Source organism: Oncorhynchus clarkii, chromosome 19, assembly GCF_045791955.1.
Source record: "Oncorhynchus clarkii lewisi isolate Uvic-CL-2024 chromosome 19, UVic_Ocla_1.0, whole genome shotgun sequence".
Taxonomy (NCBI): domain Eukaryota; kingdom Metazoa; phylum Chordata; class Actinopteri; order Salmoniformes; family Salmonidae; genus Oncorhynchus; species Oncorhynchus clarkii.
The window spans coordinates 6,929,218-6,945,760 of record NC_092165.1 but is presented as its reverse complement, the minus strand read 5'-3'; the positions used below and the strand labels follow the sequence as shown (position 1 = coordinate 6,945,760).

General features: G+C 40.1%; 1 protein-coding gene across 1 annotated transcript; it reads right to left on the bottom strand.

Annotated features, from left to right (window-relative positions):
• Positions 1-849: 849 nt before the first annotated feature.
• LOC139374658 (uncharacterized) lies at positions 850-13,685 on the bottom strand. Its single transcript, XM_071115711.1, has 8 exons — positions 13,607-13,685; positions 11,140-11,245; positions 9,890-10,003; positions 9,192-9,305; positions 6,569-6,872; positions 6,090-6,129; positions 4,398-4,667; positions 850-4,256 (listed from the first exon to the last, which is right to left on the bottom strand). Exons 2-8 carry the CDS (start codon positions 11,190-11,192, stop codon positions 3,937-3,939), a joined length of 1,215 nt encoding a protein of 404 aa, XP_070971812.1. The 5' UTR covers positions 11,193-11,245; positions 13,607-13,685; the 3' UTR covers positions 850-3,936.
• Positions 13,686-16,543: the final 2,858 nt, after the last annotated feature.

The window sequence follows — 16,543 nt, the reverse complement described above, 5'->3', positions numbered from 1 at the left end:
ATAAGCGTTTCATAGCTACATCGTTAGGGTAAGTTAACCAAAAGTGGAGTTTGCCCATACTTTGTAGACAGTTTAATAATGCTTAAACCTCATCTTCATCAAATGATCCATCAAAGGGACCAACTCTGAACCAACGTACGTCTACGTATAGGTTGTTGAAGTTGCATCTCATTATATTCCTAGCATTACTTTATCAAATCTCTAGTAATCGATTATACACACCATCACAATCCATATAGAATGTTATACATTCTTAGGTACTCACATCAACCAATCCATTGGCTCAGAAAAAGTTTCCCGGACACTGCCCCGCCCGGTCATGGGATCCTAGATCCTAGATGGTTCTCTATCGTCCCAGAAACCACAGCAAAGTCTAGCCCCCCAGAAACTACAGACTTGCTGCTATTATCTAAAATAACACCCCGCTCTCAATACCACCCTGTAATATTCTATGATGGGCAGTGATGTACAGAACCCCAAGATAACATTATATCAAAACTCCAAGTTTCAATCATCTTATTATACATATTTCTAAATGTTATTATCCAAACTCCAGATTTATTTCCTTATTCACATAGCTCTCATATCACATTCACACAATGCTATTCCCAAACTTAATCAATATTTGTATAACTTGCAGGAATATTTTTCTTATATAAATGGGGCACAAATTTGGAATAACATTTTACTATAACCAATTTTACCATAAACATAAATCTCCTCAAGGTTTCCAAATTTGGGAAACATGCAGGGATCGGTCCCACCAAGATACAGTGACCGACCACACCCTAAAAGACTGGCCGAAATACAATGTCGAGACGTCATACAAACACACCAGTTCGCACAAGCTGTTCTTCAAACAGGATTTCTCATGAACTTTTATTGAAGATCACGTACATTCCTAGGGTTCATCACGTACATTCCTAGGGTTCATCACGTACCTCAGGAATACTTTAAAGACAATGAGCACCCTTTTCGCCTAACTGCCCACTTCTGACCTCGGTAAATAAGAGACTATACTTCTCCTTTCCATACCAACTCCACAACCTAGGATAAGGGTAGCATGTCTTTCAAGAAAAATATATCATTAGCTACGTTTCTTCTTGCTCACTCAACATTTTCACCTAACTACGCACTCTAATATTAACAATGTTCAATTAATGTCTAACATTTTTCTATTAATTCTGTGCACTTTCAAGTTTAATTATTGAAAGAAACCAGTATCAACCTTAATATAATTCTGTTCGAAATGATGTATCCATTCAGCTGACACTCCCAGCCATGTAGGGATCCGATCTGCTCCAAATAGTGGAATGTGGCTTTCCCCAGCTGCATCTAATGCAACTCCCTGTGCACGGTTAACCTGGGTTTCACTGGGAACAATCAGAAAATGAAGTTTTTATCCCATCCTCGTCGCCAAATTGTGGTGCAATTATTCTAATCAAAGGAGAGACTTTTAGATTTCTTTAAAACAATCAAACTTCATTATTTAATTACTGCAGTAATCACCCGTAGGTGATTCGTTGAGAGCCCAACCAATAGGACTAACCCACAGCATTGTATAGCAAAGTCCATCCTCCTGGATGTTCATGACAAGTCACAGATAAGAGAATTTATACAAAAGTACATGGTGCTCCCATGCAACAGACATCAAGATTACATCGCAACAAGTTTCTGTCTCTAGCTCATTTACTACTTGTTTATACAGAAATACTAATGAAACATAGACACTAGGTCCTTTCCCTAAATAAACTGTAGAGTGGGTCTCCCTGGCACCGACTGACAGGCCCACATACACTAATCATGGTATGGAATGTTGTCTTATCACCAAGCCATCGTAAATCTAGTGTTTAAAATCTCAGCGGCTCTTCTCAGTACACCCAGACAACATACAGTTCTAAGAAGCCTATTCGGTTGCCTCTAGATAAAACAGACAGTGTGAATGTACTAATATAGGACAACGTCAAATCATGTTATACCTACCGTAGCTTTGGACTGGACTGATCATCAACATCATACATTCAAAATCTTATCTAGCAAGCAAGACAAGTAGTCATCATCATGAATCAAGTCTACAATCTACTGGCAAATCTTTTTCTAATCATTGTCATATGAAGATAAATTATAGATAAAACGTATTGGTGCTCATCGGCTATTGGACATAAACATTACAGAACAAGTTGGAAATCGCAAATTCCACAATGAGGGGTTTGGAAGGAATCAGTGGCTAACTGCAAGCATTGCAAAGCAATCACTAGCCTGCTATTCAGTGGAGAGGGTGTGCGGTCCAAGTCTGGGTTTAAGGGTCTCTTTCCCAAGCTTAAAATTATAAACATTCACGTGCAACACCATAGACCATAAAATGTTGAATGCATTGTCCATGCTGTCAATCCAGCATGACTTCTGCCGCATTCAAAACAACATTAAACTCAGAACTGGGAAATCTCAGACTCAGACAGTGAGTTCAAGACAACTGCGAAACTCTGAAAAAAAATCTCCGACTGGGAAAATAGATTTTGAACAGTCATCCAACTCAGAATTCCGAGTCGAGAACTCTGGCCTCTTTCTAGAGCTCGGACCTGAAGATCACTGACATCATGATTCAACCTTGTTTTTTCCTATTTCCCAGTTGTCTTGAAAGCACCATAAATCCAGAGAATGCCAGGCTTTGATGACAAGGACTCATGACAAAATTTGCCCACAAGGACCGTCGCGCCACCTTCCTGTTCAAGTGATTACAGCACAACAAGCTGAGTCCAAAAATGTTTTGTTCGCTGCTGCATAAATAATGTAATATGCCAGGGAGATATGTATCCTGTAGCTAATAAAGTAATACTAAGTGTATATTGTGCAGTAAGCTGTTAGTAGCCCATGTGCCTCACCCTAATAATTGGCTCCCTTTCCCCCTCATAACTTAGCCTACTGTTCTGACTTGGTGGTGCACATGTAGCCTTTAGCCTGTTTTAGAGAAATGCCATAATCAAATATTGTAAGAGCTTTCATTGTCTGCTTATATGGCCCCTTCATTTATCCTACGGTTCTGACAGTGCACATGGGGAATACTGTAAGAACGCCGCATGTTCTGAATTCTGTTGCTGTACATTCCAAAAGTGTTGAAGAAATAGTTATATTGACTACGTCCGTCTTAGCTCGCTCATTAATTTCTTAATTGAATTTACGGATTGCTTCTTATCCGCTCATCGTTCCCTTGTGCCATAGTTTGTACATCCCAATTGTCAATAGAAACCATATTTGTTTAAGCAAGTCAGCCATATCAGCTTTGTTTTTTAAAATGGCAGTAAATGAGGCTGAATGAACTGTTTCGCTGCCAGACAAGGCTCTGCTGATAGCCAGGTTTAGCAGTGGTAAGGTGCTGGGACTATGCTGTTGGGACAGCTTTATGTAGGCCCTAACAGTTTGTAGGCACCGTTTGTCACTGTTTATAGTGCAATTAATGTATTGTTTAGTGTTGTGTTGTGTAGTGGCTTTGCTGGCATGCATCCCACATTTATTTGTTGTGCCCCACCAAGATTTACATAACCAAGATTTACATACTAAAATCACCACTGGTACAGAGAATGAATAGTAGCCATTTGATACTTCTCTGTATATCAGATTAGCTGCTAGAAACCAAATATGACAGAAAAAACCCTGATAAACACTAAATAGACAATCTTTAGTGATGCATTTCACTTTTCCAGAGGTAACATTACACTAACAGTCTATTTTCTGAAAACTGTCCAGCTCATTTTAAAAGCATCGCTCCACATACTCAAAAAAACTGTCCAATTTTGACCTGTTAATATACACTAGTGACATGTCTGATGCTCAAGTCTGTTTCCTCTCATTCACACCAATATAGATTATATTTCCAACATAAGCATACTCGTTAACGCTCGTATGACAAATTCCCCCTCTGTGGTTTGGCCTTAAGCCTTAAAGAATTTTGCAAGTCTCATGCTCCCTACCCTTTTGTTTTGTCTTTCTTGTGCAGATGGTTGAAAAGACAGGTGTGCTCTGTTCCCCATTGGTCAGCACAGTTGAGACACTGACTATGTATTGATTGTTAGGTTTCAAATTGAAGAATGTTTTGTTGCAGTCCTCAGTAATATCTGTAGTGGGTTCTGTTCCTTGGCAACAGAGGACTATGAGGAAACCCTGAGGGGTTTGTTCCATTCCTGCAGCCTTGGACCAGTGGAGGGTGAAGGACGTTGCTCCTATTTGGTCTACCTTTAACTCCCTTGGTGTTGGGACCACTAGATGTGTCAAGAAATAAAAGTAAGTGAATAATAAAGGAATATTTGCTGCTAATTTTCTTCTAGACAGATAATATGAAAATCAGTAAAAGGTCTAGTAAAACAAATAACCTAGGCTTTGATAAACATAAGTTACTGTACCTGTGAATACAGATGCTGAGACCAATCCACTTTGTCTTCCATCGTCTCCCTCTGTGACCACATTGAACTGATACTTTTCACCAGGTTTGAGTCCATTTATTTCAAGGTGATACCCACCTTTCACTCTTAATGAGCAGTTTGTTTGCCCCTCACATCCCCAGGTCACCCTGAACCTCTGTGGTCTGGTCAGTCCTTCAGGTGGACCCCAGCTCAGAGACACAGAGTCTGAAGTCACCGACAGGAACTGGATCTCTCCTGGAGGGAGTAGTACTTTCATGGAGAAAAAATGATATTAATAACACGTATATTGCTAAACTGTAAAGTTTGGTGGAGAAGGAATAATGGTCTGGGTCTGTTTTTCATGGTTCGGACTAGGCCCCTTTGTTCCAGTGAAGGGAAATCTTAACGCTACAGCATAAAATGACAAAGTAATATATTTTAACACGTATATTACAAACACGTATATTACTCAAATGTATGTTGCAAAGAAACCTGACCTACTGATCAAACCAGTAGAATAATATTCTGTAACCTATGATATACTATACTGTATATACAAAAGTATTTGGACACCGCTTCAAATTAGTGGATAAAACTATTTCAGCCACACCCGTTGCTGACAGGTGTGTAAAATCGAGCACACAGCCATGCAATCGCCATAGAAACATTGGCAGTAGAATGGCATTCCTGAAGAGCTCAATGACCTTCAACTTGGCACAGTCATAGGATGCCATCAGTTCGTCAAATTTCTGCCCTGCTAGAGCTGCCCTGGTCAACTGTAAGTGCTGTTATTGTAAAGTGGAAACATTTAGGAGCAACAACGGCTCAGCTGCAAAGTGGTAGGCCACACAAGCTCAGAGAATGGGACCGCCAAGTGCTGAAGAGCGTAGTGCGTAAAAATTGTCTGTCCTTGGTTGCATCACTCACTACCGAGTTCCAAACTGCCTCTGGAAGCAAGTTCCTCACAAGAAATGTTCAATGTCAGCACAATAACTTTTCTTCAGGAGCATCATTAAATGGGTTTCCATGGCCTCACAGCCGCAAACAAGCCTAAGATCACCATGTGCAATGCCAAGCGTTGGCTGGAGTGTTGTAAAGCTCGTCGCCATTGGACTCTGGAGCAATGGAAAGGCGTTCTCTGGAGTGATGAATCACTCTTCAACATCTGGCAGTCCAATGGACTAATCTGGGTTTGGCGGATGCCAGGAGAACGCTACCTGCCCGAATGCATAGCGCCAACTGTAAAGATTGGTGGAGAAGGAATAACGGTCTGGGGCTGTTTTTCATGGTTCGGGCTAGGCCCCTTTGTTCAAGTGAAGGGAAATCTTAATGCTACAGCATACAATGACATTCTAGATGATTCTGTGCTTCCACCTTTGTGGAAACAGTTTGGGGAAGGACCTTTCCTGTTTCAGCATGACAATGACCCCGTGCGCAATGCAAGGTCCATACAGAAATGGTTTGTCAAGATCGCTGTGGAAGAACTTGACTGGCCTGCACAGAGCCCTGACCTAAACCCCATCAACACCTTTAGGATGAATTGGACCAGTCCTAATCGACCAACATCAGTACCAACATCAGTACCAACATCAGTACCCGACTTCACCCGACATACTTTTGGTCATGTAGTGTATCTTAACAACTGTGTAACCCAATGGGATCAGTTAATATCCTGACTGTAAATACACCTACCATCAACTAAGTTCTGACTTTGATGTTCGTCTTCAAATACCTTTAACAATGAAAAGGGAGAGTGAATCAATAATTTATAGAGAACACAACATTGTGATTGTGCTGAATATACAACTGGTAAGATTTGATGAATATGCATTATTTGCATTGAACAACTGTGGATTGCTCTTTAGAGGATATTTCTCTGAAAATGCTTATTTCTATGGTTTTCCATTCTGCTTGGCTGTTGCTGATAGATAGACAGTACATATTTGGTTTATTTAGTCACTTTCAGTAGCCTCTGCATAGCACTAGCTTTCCCAGACCAAAAGCTAATTAAATTATGTGTGGCAGTTACTCTTTATGCTAAAATCTAACTGGCCCAAAACTGCATGAGTCGATCGACAACAGCATTAGTAAGTGGGAAATTATACATTTATTTGTTCTGTGAACCATCCTTTTAATATGCAGAGGTATCAGTGTGAAGAAGATAAATATACCTGTCTTCCAGCTTGTTCTCTATTATGAAAGAATGTATCATGTCCTTTGTGGTTTGTCTCTGCACACTGACTGCAGATCAGCATCTGGTCTGTCCTACAGAACACGTCCAGAGGACTGAAGTCATGTTGACAGAGTTTCTGTACCAGGTCTCCAGTCACATCCACCACTGTGTGTCTCTGCAGTGCTGCTATTGTATAGTGCTGTCTGATGTGGGTCTCACAGTAGGACACACTGCAGGTCTGACAGAACTTCACAGCTTTGACCTCAGAGCAGATATCACAGACCACCTCTCCTGGTTGGATTCTGTTTGATGGAGTAAAGGCAGGGAGGGTCTTTAATCTGACTAGATAATTTTTTTGATTTATTTCACCTTTATTTAACCAGGTAGGCCAGTTGAGAACAAGTTCTCATTTACAACTGCAACCTGGCCAAGATAAAGCAAAGCAGTATGACAAAAACAACAACACAGAGTTACACATAAACAAATGTACAGTCAATAACACAAAATAAAATAAAAATAGACAAATCTATGAACAGTGTGTACAAATGTAGAAGAGTAGGGAGGTCGGTAATAAATAGGCCCTAGAGGCAAAAATAATGACAATTTAGCATTAATACATTAATGGAGTGATAGATGTGCAGATGATGATGTGCAAGTAGAGATACTGGGGTGCAAAAGAGCAAGAGGGTAAGTAATAATATTGGGATGAGGTGTGTGTGCTATTTACAGATTGGCTGTGTACAGGTACAGTGATCGGTAAAGTTAGAAAGGGAGATATGAGACTCCAGCTTCAGAGATTTTTTCAATTCGTTCCAGTCATTGGCCGCCTTCCTTCCAGTTCTCTGCTGCCAAGGGAAGTGTTGGCTTTGGGAATTACTAGTGCAATATACCTGCTGGAGCGCGTGCTACGGGTGAGTGTTGCTATGGTGACCAGTGAGCTGAGATAAGGTGGGGCTTTACCTAGCAAAGACTTGTAGATGACCTGGAGCCAGTGGGTTTGGCGACGGATATTTAGTGAGGGCCAGCCAACGAGAGCATGCATGTCGCAGTGGTGGGTAGTATATGGGGCTTTGGTGACAAAACGGATGGCACTGTGATAGACTACATCCAGTTTGCTGAGTAGAGTGTTGGGGGCTATTTTGTAAATGACATCACCGAAGTCAAGGATCGGTAGGATAGTCAGTTTTACGAGAGTATGTTTGGCGGCATGAGTGAAGGAGGCTTTGTTGCAAAATAGGAAGCCGATTCTAGATTGAATTATGCTTAATGTGAGTCTGTAAGGAGAGTTGACAGTCTAACCAGACACCTAGGTATTTGTAGTTGTCCACATATTCTAGGTCAGAACCGTCCAGAGTAGTGATGCTTTACGGGCGGGCAGGTGCGGGCAGCAATCTTGTTGTTGAAGAGTTGAAGAGCATGCATTTAGTTTTACTAGCATTTAAAAGCAGTTGGAAGCCACGGAAGGAGTGTTGTATGGCATTGAAGCTCGTTTGGAGGTTTGTTAGCACAGTGTCCAAAGAAGGGCCAGATGTGTACAGAATGGTGTTGTCTGCGTAGAGCTGGATCAGAGAATCATCAGCAGCAAGAGCGACAACATTGATATATACAGAGACGTACAAAATGGTCGGTGATCTGTTTATTAACTGGGCTTTCAAAGATTTTAGAAAGGCAGGGCAGGATGGATATAGGTCTATAACAGTTTGGGTCTAGAGTGTCTCCCCCTTTGAAGATGGGGATGACCGTGGCAGCTTTCCAATCTTTGGGGATCTCAGAAGATATGAAAGAGAGGTTGAATAGGCTAGTAATAGGGGTTGCAACAATTTTGGCGGATCATTTTAGAGAGGGTCCAGATTGTCTAGCCCAGCTGATTTGCAGGGATCCAGATTTTGCAGTTCATTTGGGTGAAGGAGGAGCGGGGGGGGGGGGGGGGTGACAGTATTTCCTATCCTCAGTGCTATGGGCAGCTGGCAAGAGGTGCTCTTATTCTCCATGGACTTTACAGTGTCCCAGAACATTTTGGAATTAGTGCTACACAAAGCAAATTTCTGTTTGAAAAAGCTTGCCTTAGCTTTCCTAACTGACTGAGTATATTGGTTCCTGACTTCCCTGAAAAGTTGCATATTGCGGGGGCTATTCGGCAGGGTAGCCTAGTGGTTAGAGTGTTGGACTAGGAACCGGAAGGTTGCAAGTTCAAATCCCCGAGCTGACAAGGTACAAATCTGTCATTCTGCCCCTGAACAGGCAGTTAATCCACTGTTAACTGTTCCTAGGCCGTCATTGAAAATAAGAATTTGTTCTTAACTGACTTGCCTAGTTAAATAAAGGTTAAAAAATGCAGAACGCCACAGGATGTTTTTGTGCTGGTCAAGGGCAGTCAAGTCTGGGGTGAACCAAGGGCTAAATCTGTTCTTAGTTCTACATTTTTTGAATGGGGCATGCTTATTTAAGATGGAGAGGAAAGCATTTCTTACCAGAGATTGATTCTGCGTTGATAATAGGCGACTGAACTTAATAACCCAAGCACTGTTCAAATGAAACATGTCAGTGTGCCCTCTGCCAGCACTTAATCGTAATGACACAAACTGCTATTTAGAATTATGTATGGAATCATAAAATCTCACCTTGGTTCATAGTCTCCCTCCTTGATAAAATAGGTGAAATGCAATGATTGGTCACTCTCACATGAAAAATTTAGATTACTCCCAAATGATGATGTTCGCTCCAGATAGCTGCATCTGCAAGTACAGAAATTCACAACTTTGAAAAGTGAAAGTAACAAAAATCTTTTAATAAGTGTTGACATCAAATTGAATAGAATGTAATCTTACTCCTCTTTCTGAGTAAAGTCTCTCCACTTTAAACTAACAGGGAACAGCACAGTGGCAGGACAGCCCCATAGAATATAAGCATTACAAAGTGGCTTAATTATTAGAATATCGGTCTGTATCCTCATTTAACTGTCTGTAGCCCTTACCTGCAGTTAAATGACCTCATGACCTCATGGGTGGAATATAACTAATATTTTTCAGAAATTAATAAACATTATTTTAAAAACCTGGCGAAAATCCAGTGTTTCTATGTCAAACGGTTTTGTTATATTTCAGTCTTCTGTGATGTATATAAAGTTTAATATGATACAAAACTCATAATTGAATACATTTCAACTCCATATCTGACATGGTACAGGTGTGTTTTTAATCCCATAATCATGTGTGTGAGGTGTAGACTTTTGTTTCAAAGTATATTTCTTTAAGACTACCAAGAAACACTCTGTTTTAGCCCACTGCAGTAAAAGGTTAATATTAGAGTATAATCTCACCGTTCATCTTGAGTAGAGATTCCCTCCTTTAAAGAAATAGGTAACCCCATCGATTGGTTGCTCTTCAGTGAATCACAACTGGGGGTTGGTGACTTTTTTTTCTCAGTATGGACACTTCAAGAAATATAAGATCCATCATTTATCAAACAATATAATTAAAAAATCTCACATTCTATCTCCAATCTGCATGGGTGTACAGAGACAGTGTAATCCAAGACCAACAACTCTTGGTTAGTTCCTGGTCAGTGTTTTGTCGGGGCATGGAAACAATAAGCCAATGTTGGTGAAGCAGTCAATTTGTTTCCACAAACTAGTCATATTCGTCTAAATCTGTCAATGACATCAATGCAGAGAATACCACGCCAGCGCTTGGCCTGGCTGCTGCTGCCCACTAGGGGTTAGATGTACAGTGGAAATGTACTGTCCACCTGAAGCCAAACCATAGATATAGGAAGATGGCGCACCTATCCTTGCACTGCTGTCTTCTGTGACTGCATGGGCAACGCCATTGAGGGTCATCTCCATTTTAAAGTAGTAATTTATTTTCTATGAGTGTATTGGCAGTTCACAAATAAACTAAAAGGGTGCAGAGCACCATCTACTGCCCTGTGGTGTGTATAGTCTGAACAGGTATAAAGCCAAGGTTGTTGATTTACTGCCACCTGCCATTATAGAATATTTTCTCAGGAGTATTATTAACTGGCTGATCCCTCCTGCTGACCTGAATTATGTGATGCGAAGCCCCACCCTGTTGACTACCTCAAAATGGTTAACTCCGTCAATGACGCTACCCATGCTTAAACTTAGACTATGTTCTAAGTGCACCTCCATGGGACAAACATACTTAACTGCCTCCATTGATAAAAACTCACATTTTTACCCTTGCTTATTTTTGTTCATATTTATCTTTCAATAATTGTTCAACCTTATTGTTTTAATGAAACAAAATTATATTGACTAAACATGCTATTTCTTAAACCTTTGACACAGGTTGTTGCATGCCTGATAGTTTTAAGACTACTGTCTAGTTTTAAGACTACATGTGTGGTGTCCAGCGTAGCGTGGTTAGAGAGTTGGACTAGTAACCGAAAGGTTGCAAGTTCAAATCCCCGAGCTGACAAGGTACAAATCTGTAATTCTGCCCCTGAACAAGGCAGTTAACCCACTGTTCCATGGCTGTCATTGAACATAAGAATTTGTTCTTAACTGACTTGCCTAGTTAAATAAAAATCAAGGAAACCTGTACATACCTCTTAGGGTCCATGGTCTCATCATCCATGGGCTCCCCTTGATGATAACTCATTATAACTCTCAGAGAGGCCTTACAATCCTGAAGAGAACTGGTCCCATATCAATCTGTAAATAACAAAATTCCCAGATATTAATACAACCTTTGACTCAAAAACTTAGTGATTGGTAAAAAGTCCAATACACATTGTTCCTGTTGTATTATTTTATGATTATAAGAATGGAAGTTCTGATATAGTTTGTTGGACTTTACCTAAAGCAATGTGGGGATACAATTGGTGGGGATTCCCAATTGGTTTTGTTTGACTCCTCTCCTCTCTTCCTTTTGAGTAAATCGAAGAGAGGAGGATAGGGAAGGAAACATGGAAACAAATGCACATGACTGAAATGATTATCTCCTGGCATCATGATTATGACGTTTACAGGGGTGGACTCCCAAAATAAATGTCTAAAGTTAACCAAATGAATGTAGCTAGTTGTGCATGGTTGTCTGCTCCAAGAAACTCTTCTGCGATAGCCGCGATAGCCGCCGGTAGGAAACAGTTGTGCGAAGGAAATAATCAAGGAGGAGAACAAACTCCTCCACTCGCCTACTAATCCACCACTTCTCGGTTTCTGGGTCATGGAGAAAAGGAGGAAGGAGGGGTAAAGGTGTGGACCGATATTTTCCTAATTAAGAATCTCCTGGCCTCCTGAGTGGCACAGTGGTCTAAAGCACTGCATCACAGTGCTAGCTGTGGCACTAGAGATCCTGGTTTGAGTCCAGGCTCTGTCACAGCTGGCCGTGACCAGGAGACCCATGGGGCAGCGCACAATTGGCCCAGTGTCGCTTGGGTTAGGGGAAGGTTTGGCCGGCAGGGACATCCTTGTCCCACCTTCGCCTCTCCAGAATCCGTATGAGAGTTGCAGCGATGAGACAAGAGTGTAACTACCAATTGGATACCACAAAATTGGGGGAAAAAAATATTTTTACAATTATTCTCCCATTGTTCTTCACTAGCTCTGTACCTTTCTAATGCATGAATAAAACATGGAATGGAATCCTGAGTGCATCAGTTATCAGTATAATGAAACCATGGACTGGTCTGCCAGTAATGTTCACTAGTAAGCTACACTACAGTAGTTATCAGTATAATGAGAACATGGACTGGACTGACAGTAATGTTCACTAGTAGGTTACACTACAGTAATTATCAGTATAATGAAAACATGGACTGGACTATCAGTAATGTTCACTAGTAGGTTACACTACAGTAATTATCAGTATAATGAAAACATGGACTGTCAGTAATGTTCACTAGTAGGATACACTACAGTAGTTATCAGTATAATGAAAACATGGACTGACAGTAATGCTCACTAGTAGGCTACAATATAGTACACACATAAATAAGTGTCTTAACAAATCAAGGTGTCTGTCCAGCACTGCCTCAAAACTCTTATAATATAATGCTAAGTAAATATTAAATATTTTAGGCAATATTTATCTGACAGAGAAGATTAGAATGTTCCAATGTGGTTAGGGAAAAGATGACAAGATAGCAACTCTAGATGGTAAATGTGTGATCTATCAAACAGGTGTCACATTTCTGGTTCTCCAACTTTACTGGAATCCTTTTCTCTAACTATAAGTCACATGATTTCATGAGAAAATGCAAGTCAATGTGTCCTTGGATGAATGTCAACAAATGCATAACAAGCATTGTTAACATAGCTATGTTTTAATAAAATCTGACCATACCAGTTCACACCCTAAAGTAAGTCATTGGGGATTCAATTCAAATGGCCCAGGTTGCCCCGGGTTAATCTGTGCCACTAAATCATAATGTCAATAAGGCAGCATGATGCACCATTCAGAAACATACAACATGTTTTTTTCATAAAATATGTTAGAACTTTCAAAATAATAAATACAGTTTTTTATTTATCTGTGGCAAAATCACGCTTTTAGTAGTCAATTTCGAATAATTGTATAATGTATTTGTGTATAGACAGTAGTACGTTAATAATGCTATATAATTTTTGGCAATTCAATTTACTTTAGGGAAAACTTAGCTTCCACTGGCCTTATGTAAGTGACGCCTATGCTCCCAGCACAACTGCAAAAAAATACTTCCTGGAATACTATCTGGAACGCCTCCAGGTAGTTTACTTGTCCAGTACCGCCTTTTAAACCGAGTAAAATAGCAGAGGCCAAACATTTGACAATGTATGCTGAGAACAAAAAAAAAATAGGGTTAGGTCTAATATTTATTGTAAAACCATTTTCGTGAACTTCATTGTGCGCAATCTGTCATTCTGCGAGATATGTGTCATTAGATTTGTACTTCAAATCCTACCTGGGAGGAAAGGCAATTGTTACAACGTTATGAGTCCTAAAGTTTCGCATAGTTTGAATAATAAATAGCATACCTACCTGCCAGTCATCAAACAGATCTTAACCTAATACTTTTATAAAACATGACTTACCATTTTCCAGCTGCATTTTCAGTAGAGACAGGAGCAAATAATTGACACGTCTATAAAAAGGGGAGGAAACCAACGAAGTACTTTCAATTTCATCTGCGACTGCATCGGTCAGTAAAGGTTGGCCAGGATATATTATATTTGTTATGTTATATTATACATTCAAGACAAACGACTTTCCCTTCTGTTCTTCTAAAAACCTTTTCTAAGAGACCCAACCCGTTTTTTGCATAGCCAATAGCTTGGGTTTAGTGATATCAAATTAAAATAACAACAAAGACAATTTTATGCTATTGTTTATTTTCAAGTGATTTGAATTAAAACATCTTTAACCTAATGGTTTTCGCAATTTGTGTCTATACATGCTCTTATTATGATTAGAAACTTGCTGAAAAATATTTAATAAACTCAAGCATTATTAGGCCTATTTTGGTTGTGTAGTCAATTATAGAGACATGTGCGATGTTTGTTGCAATAAAGCTGGTAGCTTAATTTGCCAGCAGCATACCACCCTGCATACCACTGCTGGCTTGCTTCTGAAGCTAAGCAGGGTTGGTGCTGGTCAGTCCCTGGATGGGAGGCCAGATGCTGCTGGAAGTGGTGTTGGAGGGTCAGTAGGAGGCACTCTTTCCTCTAGTCTAAAAAATATCCCAATGCCCCAGGCCAGTGATTGGGGACATTACCCTGTGTAGGGTGCCATCTTTCGGATGGGACGTTAAACGGGTGTCCTGACTCTCTGCGGTCATTAAAGATCCCATGGCACTTATCATAAGAGTAGGGGTGTTAACCCCGGTGTCCTGGCTAAATTCCCAATCTGGCCATCAAACCATCACAGTCACCTAATAATCCCCAGTTTACAATTGGCTCATCTCTCCCCGGTAACTATTCCGCAGGTCGTTGCTGCAAATGATAATGTGTTCTCAGTCAATTTACCTGATAATGTAATGTAAAAACAGAGGTTACATTCTCATCAGTCAATATGTAATTGACAACCTACAACCACTGGCCAGAGCATATGGATGCTTTCCTTTGAAAACCAATAAAGAATGTATGTTTAGTTAGATTTAACATCCTTCTAGACTGTGAAAACAGACACTAACCCAACCCTTTTAATCAGAGTGGTGCTGCCTTTATTAACATTGTTGTTGGGGGGTTAACTGCCTTGCTTGGAGATTTGAACCATCAACCTTTCCTGTTAGTGGCCTAAAGTTCTTGACCACTAGGCTGCCGCCCTCAACTAGAGATTGTAATAAATGGTGTTTCTTTGAAAATATAGGCCTGGCTGACATAAGGGGAAAGGATCCACAGACACCAAGGCTGATTATCTTTCTGCACATCTCTTTATTTACAATGCTGGTTGCCATGGTTAACACAAATGCAGGACATTGAATGCTACCTCAACTAACAAGTAACATAAGTAGTCCTATAGTATCACAGAGAGGTCAAACAAGTATGTGAGTGTTCGTCAGATTACCCAGTGTCCACAGCAACACAATTTAGTCTCTACCCTCAGTGCATGTGGTGTGTACTATTGTCTTTGTCATGCTCTGACTAACCCTCATCTTTTCTCTTTCTCAGTCTCCCCTTCTGGAGGGCCTGAGGCTCTTGGACCGTGACTGAGGACAACCTGGCCTGACACTTGGACATGTCTGTCCCAACGTCATCTGGCCCCCCTCTCCTTGCTATCTGCCTGTTGTTGCCTCCACTGGTTCTTTCTGCATCCTCACATCACTGTTGTTTTTTTACTGTTGTGTTTGTGTTCTGTTGTTTAATAAGCTAGTTTGTGTTCTGTTGTTTAAGCTAGTTTGTGTTCTGTTGTTTAAGCTAGTTTGTGTTCTGTTGTTTAAGCTGGTTTGTGTTCTGTTGTTTAAGCTGGTTTGTGTTCTGTTGTTTAAGCTGGTTTGTGTTCTGTTGTTTAAGCTAGTTTGTGTTCTGTTGTTTAAGCTAGTTTGTGTTCTGTTGTTTAAGCTAGTTTGTGTTCTGTTGTTTAAGCTAGTTTGTGTTCTGTTGTTTAAGCTAGTTTGTGTTCTGTTGTTTAAGCTGGTTTGTGTTCTGTTGTTTAAGCTAGTTTGTGTTCTGTTGTTTAAGCTGGTTTGTGTTCTGTTGTTTAAGCTAGTTTGTGTTCTGTTGTTTAAGCTGGTTTGTGTTCTGTTGTTTAAGCTGGTTTGTGTTCTGTTGTTTAAGCTAGTTTGTGTTCTGTTGTTTAAGCTAGTTTGTGTTCTGTTGTTTAAGCTAGTTTGTGTTCTGTTGTTTAAGCTAGTTTGTGTTCTGTTGTTTAAGCTAGTTTGTGTTCTGTTGTTTAAGCTAGTTTGTGTTCTGTTGTTTAAGCTAGTTTGTGTTCTGTTGTTTAAGCTAGTTTGTGTTCTGTTGTTTAAGCTAGTTTGTGTTCTGTTGTTTAAGCTAGTTTGTGTTCTGTTGTTTAAGCTAGTTTGTGTTCTGTTGTTTAAGCTGGTTTGTGTTCTGTTGTTTAAGCTAGTTTGTGTTCTGTTGTTTAAGCTAGTTTGTGTTCTGTTGTTTAAGCTGGTTTGTGTTCTGTTGTTTAAGCTGGTTTGTGTTCTGTTGTTTAAGCTGGTTTGTGTTCTGTTGTTTAAGCTGGTTTGTGTTCTGTTGTTTAAGCTGGTTTGTGTTCTGTTGTTTAAGCTGGTTTGTGTTCTGTTGTTTAAGCTGGTTTGTGTTCTGTTGTTTAAGCTGGTTTGTGTTCTGTTGTTTAAGCTGGTTTGTGTTCTGTTGTTTAAGCTAGTTTGTGTTCTGTTGTTTAAGCTGGTTTGTGTTCTGTTGTTTAAGCTAGTTTGTGTTCTGTTTAAGCTGGTTTGTGTTCTGTTGTTTAAGCTGGTTTGTGTTCTGTTGTTTAAGCTAGTTTGTGTTCTGTTGTTTAAGCTGGTTTGTGTTCTGTTGTTTAAGCTAGTTTGTGTTCTGTTGTTTAAGCTAGTTTGTGTTCTG